At 35.8% G+C, this 16,605-nt stretch overlaps 1 protein-coding gene across 1 annotated transcript; it reads left to right on the plus strand.

The window, feature by feature from the left end:
* Window positions 1-8,617: 8,617 nt before the first annotated feature.
* Window positions 8,618-9,572, plus strand: LOC136071499 (uncharacterized). Its single transcript, XM_065782877.1, has 2 exons — window positions 8,618-8,686; window positions 9,237-9,572. Exons 1-2 carry the CDS (start codon window positions 8,618-8,620, stop codon window positions 9,570-9,572), a joined length of 405 nt encoding a protein of 134 aa, XP_065638949.1.
* The last annotated feature ends 7,033 nt before the right edge of the window (window positions 9,573-16,605 follow it).

Here is a 16,605-nt window from a genome sequence, read left to right on the forward strand (position 1 = left end):
ATTATAGTATACATGGTAATTACTAATTAGTATACTCGTACTTATATTTATTTCCATTTTTTATCTCATATTTTTTTACAATTTTTTTCTTAAATCCTTTTTTTTAAGAAGATTTTTTCTTCCTTAAATCTTGAGGGAATGAAACACATACACATTTCATATCGTATGTGTTTCCGTCCAGTAAAGTACAATCTAACATTTCGCATTTTCCTATTCTGAAAGGGTAGCAACTTTTTCATCATTCTCTTCTTATTTGACTTAAGTGGTAATTAATAGGTATAGGATGAGTTTTCATATTCAATCTAGAAAACAAAATCTACCTCTCCAATCTTGCTCCACCGTAATGGAACTTTAAAGAAAAAAGTAATGGAGCAAAAATTTCTCTAACTTATTCCATTTACAACTTTTTTGTTAGTTCTCCATTATATTTTAATTTTTAGGACATTATTTATTTATATTTTTTACTTACCCTTTAAATATTATCTACTATATTAAAAATGTTACCTTATTTTGAGAATGTATCATTTTTAGTTGAAAGAGAAAGACAATGTATTCAATAATGTTCCTAAAGAGTTCTCTATGAGGCGAGTGGGCACCCTCTCTCTCACTGTAGCATAGTTTTTTCCTTTCTCTTTGAGAAGGATGTGCCGTTCTCCCTAGTAAATATTTACTAGGAGGGAGTAGTGCTGGTTGGTGTTTATTGTGGTACCCACCTCGGTGTAATATGGAGGAACTCGAGCAGAGATGGAAGAAGCTTTCTTTGTCGGAGGCAGAGGGAAAGAAACATGATCTCTCAAAGGAAAAAAAAGATTGCAAAATATGTCCTTGCCGCGAAGTTCTTCACTCGAAGATCGATCAACGTATAGGCAATGGCTAGGACTTTCCGCCCTCTGTGGCATACGAAACGAAACTTTGAAGTAAGCATGGCAGGCGAAAATGTGGTACTGATAGCGTTTGAAAGGGAGGTTGATGCAGAGAAGGTCATCCAAAGCGAGCCTTGGGTTTTCGATAGACATTTGGTGGTGCTACATGAAGAATTTTATCACACACAAAAGTCAAAGGGAATTGCAAGAAATACTGAATGAAGACGAAGAAGAACAGAGAGCAGAGGAAGAGAGAGAGAGAGAAGAGAAATTGAGAGAAAAATATCTTCTTGATTGAATGAAAATTATGAACACTCAAAACTTAATACAATCTGAGATACACTACCATATATATATAGTTACACATTCAGCTATAACAGAATAGATACACTCCTAATTATGCGCCTAAGATCACGGAAGCACCAGCTCAATTGTAACTGTTTTTTGCGCCATAGTAACTGACATTTGAGTGGCTCAACAACAACACCGTTTGGCTACATGGTGAAGAAGCACCAATGACCCAATCAAAACGGTGTGCAGCACTAAAGTCCTTTAATGGGTGCGCATCAGTTTGTATTATAAATGTCTTTTAATGAAACGGTGCGCATCAACCATTTATAATCTCACACGAGGCACGTGTTGCTGAGTCTGAGTTGAATCTGAACCTCAATTTCTCTGTGCTTGAGCTTCATCTTCAACATCCCCCCTCAAACGAGAGGGGGAGGAATCCACCAGGAGTTTGGAACGAAAAGAGAGAAAAGGAGGAGCAGGTAAAGGCTTTGTAAAGATATCAACCATGTTATCTTTGCTAGAAACAAACCCAATTTTGAGATCCCTGCGAAGAACCTTTTCTCTAACATAATGATAATCAACTTCCAAATGCTTAGTTCGAGAATGGAAGACAGGATTGGCAGAAATTAAAGGGCAATAGCTGATACATTATCACACCAAATGACTGGAACATGGGGAAGAAATATACGAAGCTCTTTGAACAAAATTCTTAACCATGAAAGTTCAGCAACAGTTGTAGCCAATGCTCTATATTCTGCCTCAGTGGAGGAGCGAGATACAGTTGGTTGTTTCTTGGCAGACCAAGAAATTGGATTAGGACCAAGAAACACCAATAAACCTGTGGTGGAGCGTCTGTCTGAAGGGTCTCCAGCCTAATCTGCATCAGAGAAGGCAGTGAGAGACAAAGGGCCAGGTGAGAAGCAAATGCCATGATTCAAAATGCCCCTGAGATATCTAAGAACACGTTTAGCAGCTTCTAAGTGAACTGAGGTGGGTTTGCTCATGAATTGACAGAGTTGATGAACACTGAAGGCCAAATCTGGTCAGGTAAATGTAAGGTATTGAAAAGCACCTACCATACTCCTATACACAGTAGGATCAGATAAGGGAACACCAGAATAAGGCACCAAACGAGAGGTTGAGCAAGAAGTAGTCTTCATAGGTTTTGAATTTGCCATATTGAACCTATGTAAGACATCAGAGGCATACTTAGATTGAGTGAGAGAGATGCCATGCTGAGTATGAGAAATCTGTATCCCTAAGAAGTAGCTTAAGGGACCTAAATCCTTGAGTTCAAACACTTGACTTAGAGCAGTAACCAGATGAGCAACCTGAGATGCATTATTTCCTGTAACAATAATGTCATCCATATACAACAATAGGTAGATAATGGTGCTTGAGAACTGAAAAATGAAGAGGGAGCTGTCAGCTAAAGATGCAGTGAATCCCAAATGGAGAAGGTGGAAGGTGAACCTCTCAAACCATGCTCTAGGAGCCTATTTAAGACCATATAAGGACTTATGAAGCTTGCACACATAAGTAGGATGAAGAGGATCCACATAACCAGGTGGCTGCTGCATATAAACATCCTCCTTAAGATATCCATGTAGAAATGCATTGGAGACATCAAGTTGCCTTAAACTCCAACTACAACTAATAGCAATGCCAATGACAAGTCTCACAGTAGCAGGTTTGATGACAGGACTAAAAGTTTCATGGAAATCAATTCCAGCCTGTTGGTGAAAGCCTTTTGCTACCAGTCTGGCTTTGTACCTTGAGATGGAACCATCATTGTTCAACTTCAACTTGTAGACCCATTTACATCCAACCAGATTAACATTGGGAGGTGCAGGAACCAAAGACCATGTTTGTTGCCTCTGCAAAGCTTGAAATTCAGCATCCATGGCCTCACACCATTTGGATATTGGGAAGCAACCTTATAGGTAGGAGGTTCTGTAAGAGAATAGTCCAACACAGCCTTGTAACGTAATCTGGAATGAGGTTTGGAGATACCAAACTTGGATCTGGTCTGCATAGGATGCTGATTAGTAGGTATTGTGATAGAGAAAGGTTGAATAGAAGCTGTATCAGGTAGAGAATCTGATGTAGGAATGGAAGGGTTTGAGATAGGCAATGTATGTGAAGATATAGTTGGAGATGTAATAGGCAATGTATCTGAGGGAGGCTGAGAAGGCAGTGGAGGTAAAGGATCAGATGGAGTTGTAGAAGTATTAAAGTGAAGGGAAGGTAACAAAGAAGTGAGATCAGATGTATTGGTAGTAGACACATTGGAAGAATAGGAAGTATTGACAGGATATGGACCAAGAATAGACGGCTGATTAGTAGAATGAAGATACAGCAGATTGGAAAACCAAGAAAAATCAACAGGTAAAGTAGATGAGGAAGCAAAAGAAGAAGAATTAGAAAGAAAAGAAAAAGGAAACTTAGATTCATTGAAAACAACATGCCTTGAGGTATATAAGTGTTTGGTTTTCAGGTCTAAGCATAAGTAGCCTTTTGTGCCAGTAGGATAGCCAAGAAAGATGCATTCAGTGGATCGTGGATCAAGTTTATGATGTGTAAAAGGTCTGAGATGGGGATAACAAGCACAACCAAACACTTTGAGTTTAGAAAGATCAGGTGAGGCAGAATATAGTTGATTCTAGGGAGAATGGAAGTTAAGAACAGATGTGGGAAGAAGATTAATCAAATGCACAGCAGTGAGAACTGCATAAGACCAATAGGATGATGGTAGGGAAGCTTGAGACAAGAGAGTGATGGTGGTTTCAATAAGGTGTCTGTGCTTTCGTTCAACTAAACCATTCTGTTGAGGAGTGTATGGACAAGAAATTTGGTGAAGAATACCTTGTTGTGAGAGGTAAGTTTTAAAGGTATTTGAGGTGTACTCACCACCACCATCAGACCGGAAGGTCTTAATTTTAGTAGAGAATTGTGTTTCAATCATGGCTTTAAAATGAATAAACTTAGAAAAAACTTCAGATTTAGAATGGAGTAAGTAAATCCATGTAAATCTGGTAAAATGATCAATAAACAAAACATAGTATTTGAAGCCATTAATGGATGGAATAGAGGCTGGACCCCACAAGTCAGAATGAATAAGCTCAAAAGGAGATGATGCAGTAAAAGAAGACTTAGGAAAAGGTAATTTGTGCATTTTGCCATATAAGCAATGTGTACAATCAGTATTCACAAGAGTACATTTATGCAAACTAAATTTGGCATTGGGAAACACATGTGTAAGAACCTAGTCAGATGGGTGGCCAAGTCTTAAATGCCAAAGATTTTTATTGAAAACAGAAACATTAAAGGCACTATTACAGCTGTTAGGAGACAAGGAAAGCTGAGAAGCCTTTTGAGGATAGATGGGGTATACACCATCTTCACTCATGCCTTGGTACAGAACTCTCCCCGTGGCTAAGGCCTGAATTGACATGATATTTTCGTCAAAATAGCACCAACATTGGTTATCATGACAGATTTTATGAACAGAGGCAAGATTTGATGCAATAGAAGGAACTCTAAGAACATTTTTGAGTTGAAGTGTAGATTGAGAAAGAGGAATAGAAGCATTACCTAGATGAGTTATATGAAGATTTTGGCCATTGCCAATAGTGATCTGATCTTGAGCTTGATAAGGCTTGGGAAAGTTAAGATGGTTAAGGCTGGAAGTGATATGATCTGTTGCAGCACTATCAGCAAGCCAAGGTTGGTCTTGAGTGAAATAGGCATTGGATGCAATAGCCATGGCTGCAAGCTTGGTAGGTGGATGCTTACCTTGGTAAGCATAATCCATTCAATGGTAACAATCAAGGGCCAAGTGACCAACCTTTCCACAGATCTGACAGATTGGTCTCTCTGACTTAATTCCATTGGAGCAGGATTGTGCTTGCTGAAATTGATTGAAGGGAGAGAACTGAGATGGTCCATTTGAACCTCTGCCACTTCTACCACCTCTATTATTGAAATGACTTCTTCCTCTTCCTCTTCCTCTATTGAAGGATTGATTATAACCATTGTTATTAGGTTTTGGATTGGAGGTTGCTGCCATTGCAAAGATGTTATCTTTGACCTCGGATCCATCATTGAGAGACTCCTCTTCTGCATTAAGCATGGTTGAAAGATCATCAAAGCTCACATGAGTACTCCTGGTCCTTATAGCTGACCTAAAAGCATTGTACTCTCTGGGAAGTCCTTTGAGAGTGATGTGAAGCAATTCTTCATCATCCACAATCACTCCAACAGCCAAAATTTTGTCTCTGACAACTTTTATCTTCTGCAGATATGAATCTACAAAATCAGTTCCTTTCCTAATATTGTGAAGCTCCCCTTTAAGATTCATAACATGAGATCTGGATATGGAGGAAAACCTATTTTCAAGGACTTTCCAAACCTCTAATGCTGAAGAACATCCCACAGTGAGTGCTAGAATTGAGGGAGTCAGGGTAGAGCTCAAGAAGGTAAGTAATGCCTTCTCTTTTGACTTCCAAATCAAGAACTCAGGATTCACAATAGCTGTGTATGAACCTAAGAGATCTTTGAGATATTGATCTGGAATCAACTGTGGTTCTTCAATCAATTCAAACATTGAATAAGTTTCTAGCACCATTGTCATCTGATGTCTCCAAACTATATAGTTTGTATTATCCAGCTTTATGGTCATCATGTTGGCCATATTAGAAAGCAGGAGAAGTGGTTGATTTAGTATATTGACTGAAGAGTTTGAAGAAAACACTGAAGATGAAGATGCTGCCATTGTTAAGCTCGTAGCTGCTGCCATTGTTTCAGTAACAGATGGCTCTGATACCATGAAGAATTTTATCACACACAGAAGTCAAAGGGAATTGCAAGAAATACTGAATGAAGACGAAGAAGAACAGAGAGCAGAGGAAGAGAGAGAGAGAGAAGAGAAATTGAGAGGAAAATATCTTCTTGATTGAATGAAAATTATGAACACTCAAAACTTAATACAATCTGAGATACACTACCATATATATATAGTTACACATTCAGCTATAACAGAATAGATACACTCCTAATTATGCACCTAAGATCACGGAAGCACCAGCTCAATTGTAACTGTTTTTCGCGCCATAGTAACTGACATTTGAGTGGCTCAACAACGACACCGTTTGGCTACATGGTGAAGAAGCACCAGTGACCCAATCAAAACGGTGTGTAGCACTAAAGTCCTTTAATGAAACGGTGCGCATCAGTTTGTATTATAAATGTCTTTTAATGAAACGGTGCGCATCAACCATTTATAATCTCACATGAGGCACGTGCTGCTGAGTCTAAGTTGAATCTGAACCTCCATTTCTCTGTGCTTGAGCTTCATCTTCAACACTACAGAGGTATGACAGTACAACTCCGATCAACGAACTCAGCTTTAACAGAACAACGTTCTGGGTCCAGATTCACAACTTACCATTCTCCTTGCTCACAATAGAAGCTACGATCAGTCTTAGGGAAACGTTGGGTATTGTCTCAAAACCAAAAGATGAAGTCGAGATGAGAGAAGGACAATTTATGAGAGTGCGTGTTGCAGTAGATGTTACGAAACCGTTGTGTCGCGACAAAACGATTACATGGGACTAGGGGAGAGATAGGTGGGTTTATTTCTTGTACGAACGGTTGCCAAACTTATGTTATTGGTGCGGTCTTCTCTTTCACAATGACAAGTAATGCGTGGTATGGCTCAGCAGCAAGGGAAGTCTATCAAAGGAGGAGCAACAATTCGGACCTTGGCTCCGAGCTCCTCAGTTCAACCCGGGAAGGAAAGCCATTGTTGAAGTGCAAGGCTTCAAATGCCTAGGAGTAGACCGAAAATCACCATGTAGAATAGAGGAACATGCGTTGGATCAACATGTGGAGTTCATATCGGGTCCTAAGATGGCTGGAGATGTTATTACCGTTGAAGCTAAAGTGCACGAGGAAGATCCAAGCAAGACAATGTCCATGGAGGTTGTGAGCAGCGGCGGTACACAGGGGCGTGACAGACACGTGCTTGACTCTGAAATAGTGGGCCCACAAAAGCAAATCTTGAATTTTGAGGCGAGATTAATGGACTTTGATGAGGCAATCAATTCAGAGCTTGATTTTTCGAAACCAAACGTACAAAATCCGGTCCATTCAGTAGCTATGATTGGAAATTATCAGAATGTCGGGACTAATGCAGGAGTAACAGAAGATTTGGGAGTGTACCCACAGAATTTGAATAAGGTGGAAGACAAGTTGACTTCTCAAATTTCTATGATGAACCCCACGGAATTTAAATTTGAAGTGGGCCGCATGGATAATACAGTGGATAGAAAGATCAATAAAGTGGGCCTAAAAGGAGTACTGGTAATGAAAAAAATAAACTTAAGAAATCTAGTGGGCCGACTAAAGGAAAGATGGAGACAATAGAGGAGCCTAAGAAAAGCCCAATACGGAGGAGTTGGACTAGGCTTCACACGGGACCAAGAAATAAGGATGGGACGGAGCCCATAGAGGTGGAGAATGACCCAAAGAGAAAATGTGAAGCAATTACAATTGATATTACTGAGGCCATGAGTAGGGAAAAGAAACAGAGGTTGGAAGAAGAGACTAGAACTCTAAGTATTCAAATGGTGACACATTTGGGATCGGCGGAGGCTGCTACCAAGTCTAATAAGTCTGATGAGTTGGAACTGCCGGGGGCTTGGGAACCTCCGGTCAGTTAAAGCCTTGGAAAGAGCAATTAATAAAGAAGAGCCCATTATCATTTTCCTTATGGAGACGAAGTCGAACAGAGAGTTGATGAATAATGTGAAGGATAAATGCAACATGAAACATGGTTTGATCGTAGCAAACGAAGGGAGGAGTGGTGGACTGGCATTGGTGTGGAAGGAAGGGATAACAGTGGAGGTTCAGACGTATTCTTAATCCCATATTGATGCCTTAGTGGATGGTGGAGCAAACATAGGGTGGTGGTATTTCACTAGCTTTTATGGCAACCCAGACACAACAAAAAGGACAAAATCATGGGCTAAACTTCGACACCTGAAAGGAACCTCAGCCCTTCCGTGGTTCACTATTGGAAATTTCAATGAGATCACAAGTGTCTCAGAGAAGGAAGGGGGCAGCGAGAGACCGAGACAGCAGATGAAGAACTTTATTAACACCATCAACTACTGTGGCCTATGGGATTTGGGGTTCATTGGACCAAAGTTTACATCGATTTACCAACAAGCAGATGGCATGGAGATTAAGGAACGGTTGAATAGAGCAATGGCAACTCCGGAATGGATAGACTTATTTCCTGAGGCCAACCTATATCACCTTACCTAATCAGTATTAAATCATTCGTTGTTGACCTTGCGCATGATCAGAACTAAGAGGGGGAACAAGAAGATCAAGAAGCCATCGAGGTTCGAATCAATGTGGCTGAGAGATCAAAGATGTGAAGAGGTAGTACATAAGGCATGGGAGGAAGGGAATGTGACAAATACAGGGAGTATGCTAGGGAGTTACTTAGAGAAAAGTCGGGTGAGGTTAGAAAATTGGAACAAAACAGAATTTGGTCACATGGGAAGGAAGGTTACAGAGTTGCAAAAAAGGCTTGAATGGCTTGAACTCCAACCTTCATCTCTTGATATTAACCGTGAGCTGTTGAGTACCCGTGTTGAACTAAACTGCTAGTTAGAAAAAGAGGATGATATGTGTGGAGGCAACGCTCAAGGCTCAACTGGTTTCAATCAGGGGATAAAAATACTAGCTTTTTCCATGCAAAAGCTTCTGCTCGACAAAAGAAAAAATTCATTGAAGGCATCATGGACATAAATGAGGTGTGACAGGAGGATGATCAGTAGATAGAGGAAGTGGTGGTGGCTTATTATAAGGAGTTGTTTACTACAAGCCAACCAACAGAATTTTCAGACTTGATCCATGCAGTCTAATCCAAGGTAACTACTTCAATGAATCAGATGCTTACCAGAGATTTTAATGCAGTAGAGGTCAAACTTGTGCTGAAGCAGATGCACCCACAAAAAGCTCTAGATTTAGATATCATGCCCCCTTGAGAGTTTGAACTGTAAAGTAAAGGTGGCTGAGGTAGGGGGTACGTGGACTCCACCTCCGACAAACATTTTCAAAATCAATGTCGACGGTGTTGTTTTCGCGGATCAAAAAGCAGTGGGTGTGGGAGTGATTATCAGAGACGACAAGGGCAGGATCGAGGCGACAATGAGCAAGAAGATACCTATTCCGTTGGGCACTGTGGAGGTAAAGGCGATGGCATACAAAACAGGTCTGATCTTTGCGAAGGATATTGGCATTCATGACTTTATCGTTAAGGGTGACTCACTCATCATTCACCATGCTATGTGCGAATTTTCCAATCCACCTTCTTCTATGATTGCTGTTGTACAAGGCATGTAGGATATGTGCAAGGAATTTCGTGGTGTAGTGTTTTCTCATGTCAGGAGAAAGGGGAATAGACCAGCCCACTTATTAGCCAAACACGCCTGCGGCATTGCTGACTTCATTACTTGGATTGAAGAGACTCCTTGTTTTTTCGATCAAGCTCTTCTCCATGATGTAACAAATCCATCCATTCATTAATAAAAATTCTAGTCTTCCTATCAATAAATAAATAAATAAATAATGTTCCTTAAAGAATTTAAAATTTTTAAATGATATCAATAAGAAGTTAGAAAGAGAAAACTTATTTTCAAAATAAAATATGTTGGTGGGTTTTTTTTTTAATTGTTACCAATAACAAGAGAATTGGAATATATAAGAAAAAATAAAGTTTTTTTTTTTTTTGAGAAACAAGAAAAAATAAAGTTCTATGATAATAGTTTACCCTTTAAAAATTGTTGTATGAATTAATTGGTAGTTAAGTAAGTAATGATGTGAACTGTGAAGCTTCTCTGAAGCATCTATATTTGTCGGTATTAATTTAAAATTGTAAAAAAAAAATATATATATATATATAATTTTCTTTACAAATGATTTTTGATTTAAGCATCTATATTTGTCGGTATTAATTTAAAATTGTAAAAAAAAAAATATATATATATATATATATAATTTTCTTTACAAATGATTTTTGATTTGGAGTATTTTTCAAGGTTCTAGTAATTTTACAAGAATTCTCAAACATATCTTGTGTGGTTATAAATAACGCAAGCAATCTAAAATGTCAATGTATGACCAGGAGTCTTATAGCTTAACATCAAAATCCCATAATTAGAGAATGTTTTATTTTTTATATAAGATCACAATAATATCCTAATTAATACCCATTCAACATAAAAAAATAATAATAAAAAAAAAATTTGCATGTAAAATACCATTATCTCTTTACATTCCTTTTTTTTAGCTGATTATTTCTTCATATTCCTAATTATGTATTGTAAAGATTTTTTTTATAAGATATAGGATTGTTAAGAATAAAAAGAAATACTGTATAAAGATCTAATATTTTTATAAATTTAATTAGATTCATGATAAAAATAAGCATCGACAAAATACATTTCAACATTCAAATTTCCAATTATCACATTTCTAAGAATCATAATACCTAGCAACATATTAGATTCCCCAAACTAAATGCTATGTACTTTTAATTTTTCAATTAATGTTGATTTGGTGTCAAACAAACTAATCCACATATACGAAAGGTCTAGAAATATGATTACCCTTTATGGCTTTATCCCATTTAATGGGACATGTACCTTTCCTTGCGAATTTATTGGATAACCATATGCCTTTTTGTAAGTCATAGCTATAATGCATACGCTATTCTAATGTTTTTTCATTCCAAAAAGGTTGAGAAATTATATGATAGATTTCATTCAAATAGAAAAACTATACAGCTTGGGCATAAGATAATAAGATATGAAGGGAACTTCTTAAGCCATAATGTAGTTTCTGTTCTAGATTGAACATTAACAGCTAAAGCATGACCTACTTATTTGAAATTTTTTGCAACAAAGTGAAAATAATATTCCTGAAAAAGCCTTGCTTCCTATTCACCCTCTAATTCTTGCTTTTCCAATCATCGCAGCCCAAAGTTTACCCTCAAAGTGTCAAATCAAAGATTAAAAACTCTTGTTGAAGTGGTTGATTTTGAGCAGTTGAAATCAAAGTTTCATTATCAAATTCAACTCTAAATAGAAACTATCAAGAAGCTATAAAATGTGTAAACATGAAACTAATTTGAATAAATAAGTCTAATGACACAATTTTTTCTACAATTTTTTCACAACTTGTTGAAGTGGTTGGTTGTAAGTGGTGTTGTTAAGTATACAAGTGTGAGTGAAGTCTCACATTGAATAATAAGAAGAAGAATGAGTGATTAATATCAGTGGCAATTCCATGATTATTTTCTAAAGGGGTCAATAGTGTTGGAACTAGAAATTTGTTGTGGGAGTAAAAAATAAATTGATTTTTTTTTTCTGTATATACAACTTTCATATTATATACAATAATCTAAAATAGTATTCTAAATATTATATACAATATAGTCTAAAAAAATTATTAATAGTTTAAAGATTGGTAAGACAACTACCATTGAATGCATAAATAAATATAATTAACTAACTAATCATATATTTTTGTCAAATTAATAATAATTTATTATATTTAATATCAATTATATAAAAATATATGATAAAAAAGAATAGTAAAACACCTGGAAGTAAAATTGGGAGTAAACATGAAACTAAGAAAAAAATAATAATTGATATAAGTTTTTGCTTTTGAAGTGTATTTATTTATTTTCTAGAGAGAATATTTATTTATTTATTTATTTTTATTGAATGAGCAATTTTAAGAGTAGTGCTACTAACACAATACTTTCAAAGCAAAATCTAGGTAACAAGTTGTTAAAAGTACATAAAAAAGTTATGTAAGTTATGGGTCTAAATAAAAACCAATTACAACTTGCTACTTAACATTTTTTGTAAATTTATTGTGAAAAATATTGTGAAAATAGCACTAAAATAATCATATTCAAGCTCATTTTAGTAGGGTTTAAATAAAATTTAAAGTCAGGGTATTCAAATTTTTATTTTTGGAGGTAAAACGAAAAAAAAAAAAAAAATTGGATAGTTCAGGGGGTTTATTTGAACCCCTTAGGTTGGCTATAGCGCCGCCCCTAATTAATATAACATAATTGAGCACATACTTATTAGGCTTAGGCCTTTAATTTGGATTAAGTATGTCTCTATATATCATATTAACTATTCAAGAAAGCTCTCCAATATGTTTATCTCCCCAATAGTGGAAATAAAAATAATGTTAACAGTGAGTCCTTGTAAAAGTGGTTATCTATTAGACACAAACTATCACTTTATCAAATGATTCAAATTGTAGAAAAAGCTATGTTTGTAACAAATTTGAATTCGAAATGCAAAAAGTTTAGCAAAATGATTACCATTTATTGCAATTTTTTAATGCACCAATTATTGTCTCTTTATATATGCAAACGATAAAAACAATTGAATTTAAATTTATTACGTTCGCTTTATAATAATTTCTTTTTATTATCGTACCAAAACACCAAATCCTACATCTTTTATTCAATAATAACAAGAAATTTATTAATTAAACTAACTGAAACCTACCATCACAACTGATTATTACATTTGATGCCACATGGAATATCACTTCCACTATGCCTTTCCTTGCCAATCTATTGGACAACCATGTGCCTTTTTGTCATTGCAAAAAGGTTAGAGAATTATCAATGAGAAACATACATCTCTGTGTATAACCCGTCCAAGTTTGTATTATGATAATGGATTAATTAGACAGATAAATCAAATATAGTAATTTTTTTTAGAGAGAAAAATACAATAATTGTTTAAAATAATATTATGGGTGACTATTTCATCCAATGATTAACTAATTAGCTGCCTCTACAAATTCCTTAGCAACATGGGTTGCATTATGAAAATTGAGTAATTTCATATGCTCTGAACCAATAACCAAGCCTGTGTCCCAAACCTAATGTCTACAAAGAACCAAAACCATGCCTTAACTATAACCTTTAAATAGAGGAGCTTCTTAATTCATTTACATTTCTTACTCTTTGTGCTAATTGAATCAATGGCTTCCTTGAGAACTACTATAATCCCATTTATTACCCTGTTATACCTTTGCTTTTTATCTCCTCCAAAGCAAGTGATGAGGTCGATCTCTGTTGGAGGCAACAAAACTTCTTCTTTTTTGGGGGGGGTGGGTTTGTTTTCTCCATCACCGTCATTGTCCTTCAATGAGTGGGCAAAATCAGTATCTATTTGGATACACGTTTGCGCATTTGCGCGTTTTACTCTTTTTTTTTTTTGGCACGCGTTTCAGGCGCAAATAACACTGTTACGACTACTGTTTAAGCACTATTCATGAACAGTAGCCGTAATATTTGACTTTTCAGCACATCAGTGGGTCTCGTGCACTGTTCATGGGACCTACAAATCTCACTTTTCAACAACTTTTTCATTAAAAATTGGTCCCACGGTACTATTCACATATTTAAAAATTATTTTGCTACAGTATTTTCAGTTTTCAGCAAAATAAATTGTATCCAAACGAACCCTCAATCCGATTTAAAGTTGGCGATCTTCTTGGTAATTATCCATCTCAATTCCCAATAACTTTCTTTCATATGTCTTATTTTTCTAGACATGTAGTATAGCCATTTGCAACCATAGTCCATATATACATATATAGGTTTTGTTTGTGCATTTTCATGCTTTTCTATCTGGATTTTATGTTCTCTTTTTGCACTTTTCTGCAATTTAGCTCTAGTGGTAATCATGCATATGTCATGCATTATTTTAAAGAAAATTATACAAATAATCATGCAGTGTATCAACATTTAATAAATTTTTAAATTTATAATATTTAATCTGAATCATAAAATAGATCCGTTTCAACCGAAGAGTACTATACCCTAACATTCACAACACACATTTAAACATGCACGTTCTTTTTTCTCATTTATGTTTTAGAACTTTCCATATGGTTTCTCATTTGAATGCTTGCACTCTAGCTCTTTCAACTTCAACTCTAATTCTAATGCATCCTCATTTTCTTGGATAATGCAGTGTTTCGGTATGACCCTGATGTTGACTCAGTATAGCATGTGACAAAGGAAGATTGCGAGACCTGTAACAACGTGAATCCAATTAAAAAATACGATGGAGGCCTGACCAAGATTGAGTTGCACACTGCAGGAACATTCTATTTCATAGGTGTTTCTAAGGAAAAATGTAATGAAAATGGTCAGAAGCTAATTTTAGTTATCTTGTCCGATGATGTATACTCGGGAAGACAAAGTAGCCCATCTTCGAAAGCAGATTAGGTGCCAAAACTTAAGATTCCGAAACCGTCGCTTCCTCAAACAGAAGATACTCCTCCCATTGCTCTAGCTAGAGCCAGCGCCTGCACCAGTTGCTGGTGCTCACGGATTAAAGGGTGGATTTATGGGTATTCTTATGGGAGTAGTAGGAATTTTAGTGGGGATGGTTTTACTTTAAGAGAGAGAGAGAGATGTGTGCATTATGTTGATCATTCTTTCGCTTTGTTTTGGTAAGGATGCAAAAGAGACATGAACTGGTAAAAAATAAATATTACATGTTAAGGATTGGCTTGTTATATTTGATGTTCAAATACATTTAAATATGATCAACCAGTTTTAATCTGTTTCTTTTTACTTTTACATGGTTTTTTTTTTCCTGCTAACGTGGGTGTTCAGAGTACCTTGAGCATATTATTTCTTGATGTGTAGTCCTTCATTCCACACACATCAAAGTAATTTAGAAATTCATTTATTAGGTTATAAAATTTGCAATAGTTTAAGCTCTTTCCCAGTTTTTACATGTGATAATTAATGCTTGTGTAGAACCCTAATTATGACTTATTACCAATTTTTAAACAAATTAACAGTTTAAGCCCTATTGATAGATTTGCTAATTTACAATTGCATGGAAATAAATTGAAACAGTAAACAATCCCAAAAATCATATCATTGACAAACAATGTCTAGAAAGAAAACCCTAATCAAGCAAAAACTCTCCAAGTCTAGTTAGTAATGAATCCACTAGTGAAAATAGCTGCAATGCATATAAACTCACAAAACCCTCCAAGCTATGTAGTGACTACGAATGTTTGCAGTACGGTGCGATTTTGGGTCATTTTTAGCACCACACTTTGCAGTGTGGTTTAACCAAAACCATAACCGTAATGTACTTCATTTTTACAGTCACGTGTGCAGTTTGGTGCGGTTTAGAGTTTAACCAAAACCATAACTACACCGCATCTCATTTTTTAGGTCACATGTGCGGTACAGTGTATAAGATACAATTTAAACGGTTTGAAACTAGTATAATTTTCAAATTTTCGATTTTTTTTTTATCCAGCCCAAAAATGATTTTTCCCTTTGTTTTGGGCCAAATTTTAAACCATTGAACTAGTTTTTCTTTATTTTTAGCTGGCTTTCCTAATTAATACTTGCTAAGGTTAATAAACTTTTTTTTTTTTTGGAAAACTAGGGTTATTAAAGTATTAATAATATATTTAATATTAAAAAAATAAATATATTAATATAAAGAGGGCGCAGTTTGTGCAGTTTTCTTATTATAAAACTGCAAATGTATTCAAGCCCTCCAAGCTCTTGTTAGTAGCCGACTTTGTCAAGTCATTTCTCCTCACTAGTTCACTGGATTCTACAAGTTAAGCCACCATCTCTTCTTGGATTTGTGGGATTGCTCTATGATTTCCAACACCAATCTCTGAACAAAATATCATTCAATGGTAATATGGAGTGTTTGGATAATCTCCTCTCAAAGTTATGTGAATTTGGAGATGGTGAAGGATAGAGGTTACAAGAATTTTCTCTCTAAGTGAATGGGTAGCTCTCTCTCTCTTTCATCTCAAAAATAGGGTGTGAAAACGTAGGTTTTATAAGACTACAAAAAAAGGGTAATTGTATAGGAACAGAAGAGAAATAAAACCAACTAATTTTTCTAAGGTGGAAAATTCACTCGACCTAATTTCAAGTGGAACTCTCTATTTGAATATTTTTCATTTTGTTCGCCATCCGCCTGACACCATAATTTCGCTTGAGCAAAATTCCAAAACATGTATACCAATATTAGCTCCTGAACCTGTTGTCTCCAATGGAAATACAACCCAAAATGAATAGAATACATGGAAATGTGCTAATACAATTAAAATCATCTGGCACAGAGTTTCGTTATTACAAAATGCACTAACAGTTGTTTAGTGTTCTTATAAATTATTGATGTACTTTATAGGCCAAAATCTAAATTGCACTTTTCTTTTCTTTTTTTGTATGGGACAAATTACACCCTTGGATTTGGGTGAATGGTCATTTTCATCATTGAAGTTTAATTTATCATTTTAATCTTTAAATTTTATTATTCTTGTCAAATTGATCATT

The sequence above is a fragment of the Quercus suber genome, unplaced genomic scaffold, assembly GCF_002906115.3.
Source record: "Quercus suber isolate HL8 unplaced genomic scaffold, Cork oak 2.0 scaffold_318, whole genome shotgun sequence".
Classification (NCBI taxonomy): domain Eukaryota; kingdom Viridiplantae; phylum Streptophyta; class Magnoliopsida; order Fagales; family Fagaceae; genus Quercus; species Quercus suber.

Excerpts from the sequence above, each read along its gene's own strand:
- LOC136071499 (XM_065782877.1), top strand. The coding sequence starts at position 8,618 with ATGGGAGGAAGGGAATGTGACAAATACAGGGAGTATGCTAGGGAGTTA. Across the intron at positions 8,687-9,236 it reads TTAGAGAAAAGTCGGGTGAG|GTGGCTGAGGTAGGGGGTAC; the intron begins GTTAGAAAATTG and ends TGTAAAGTAAAG.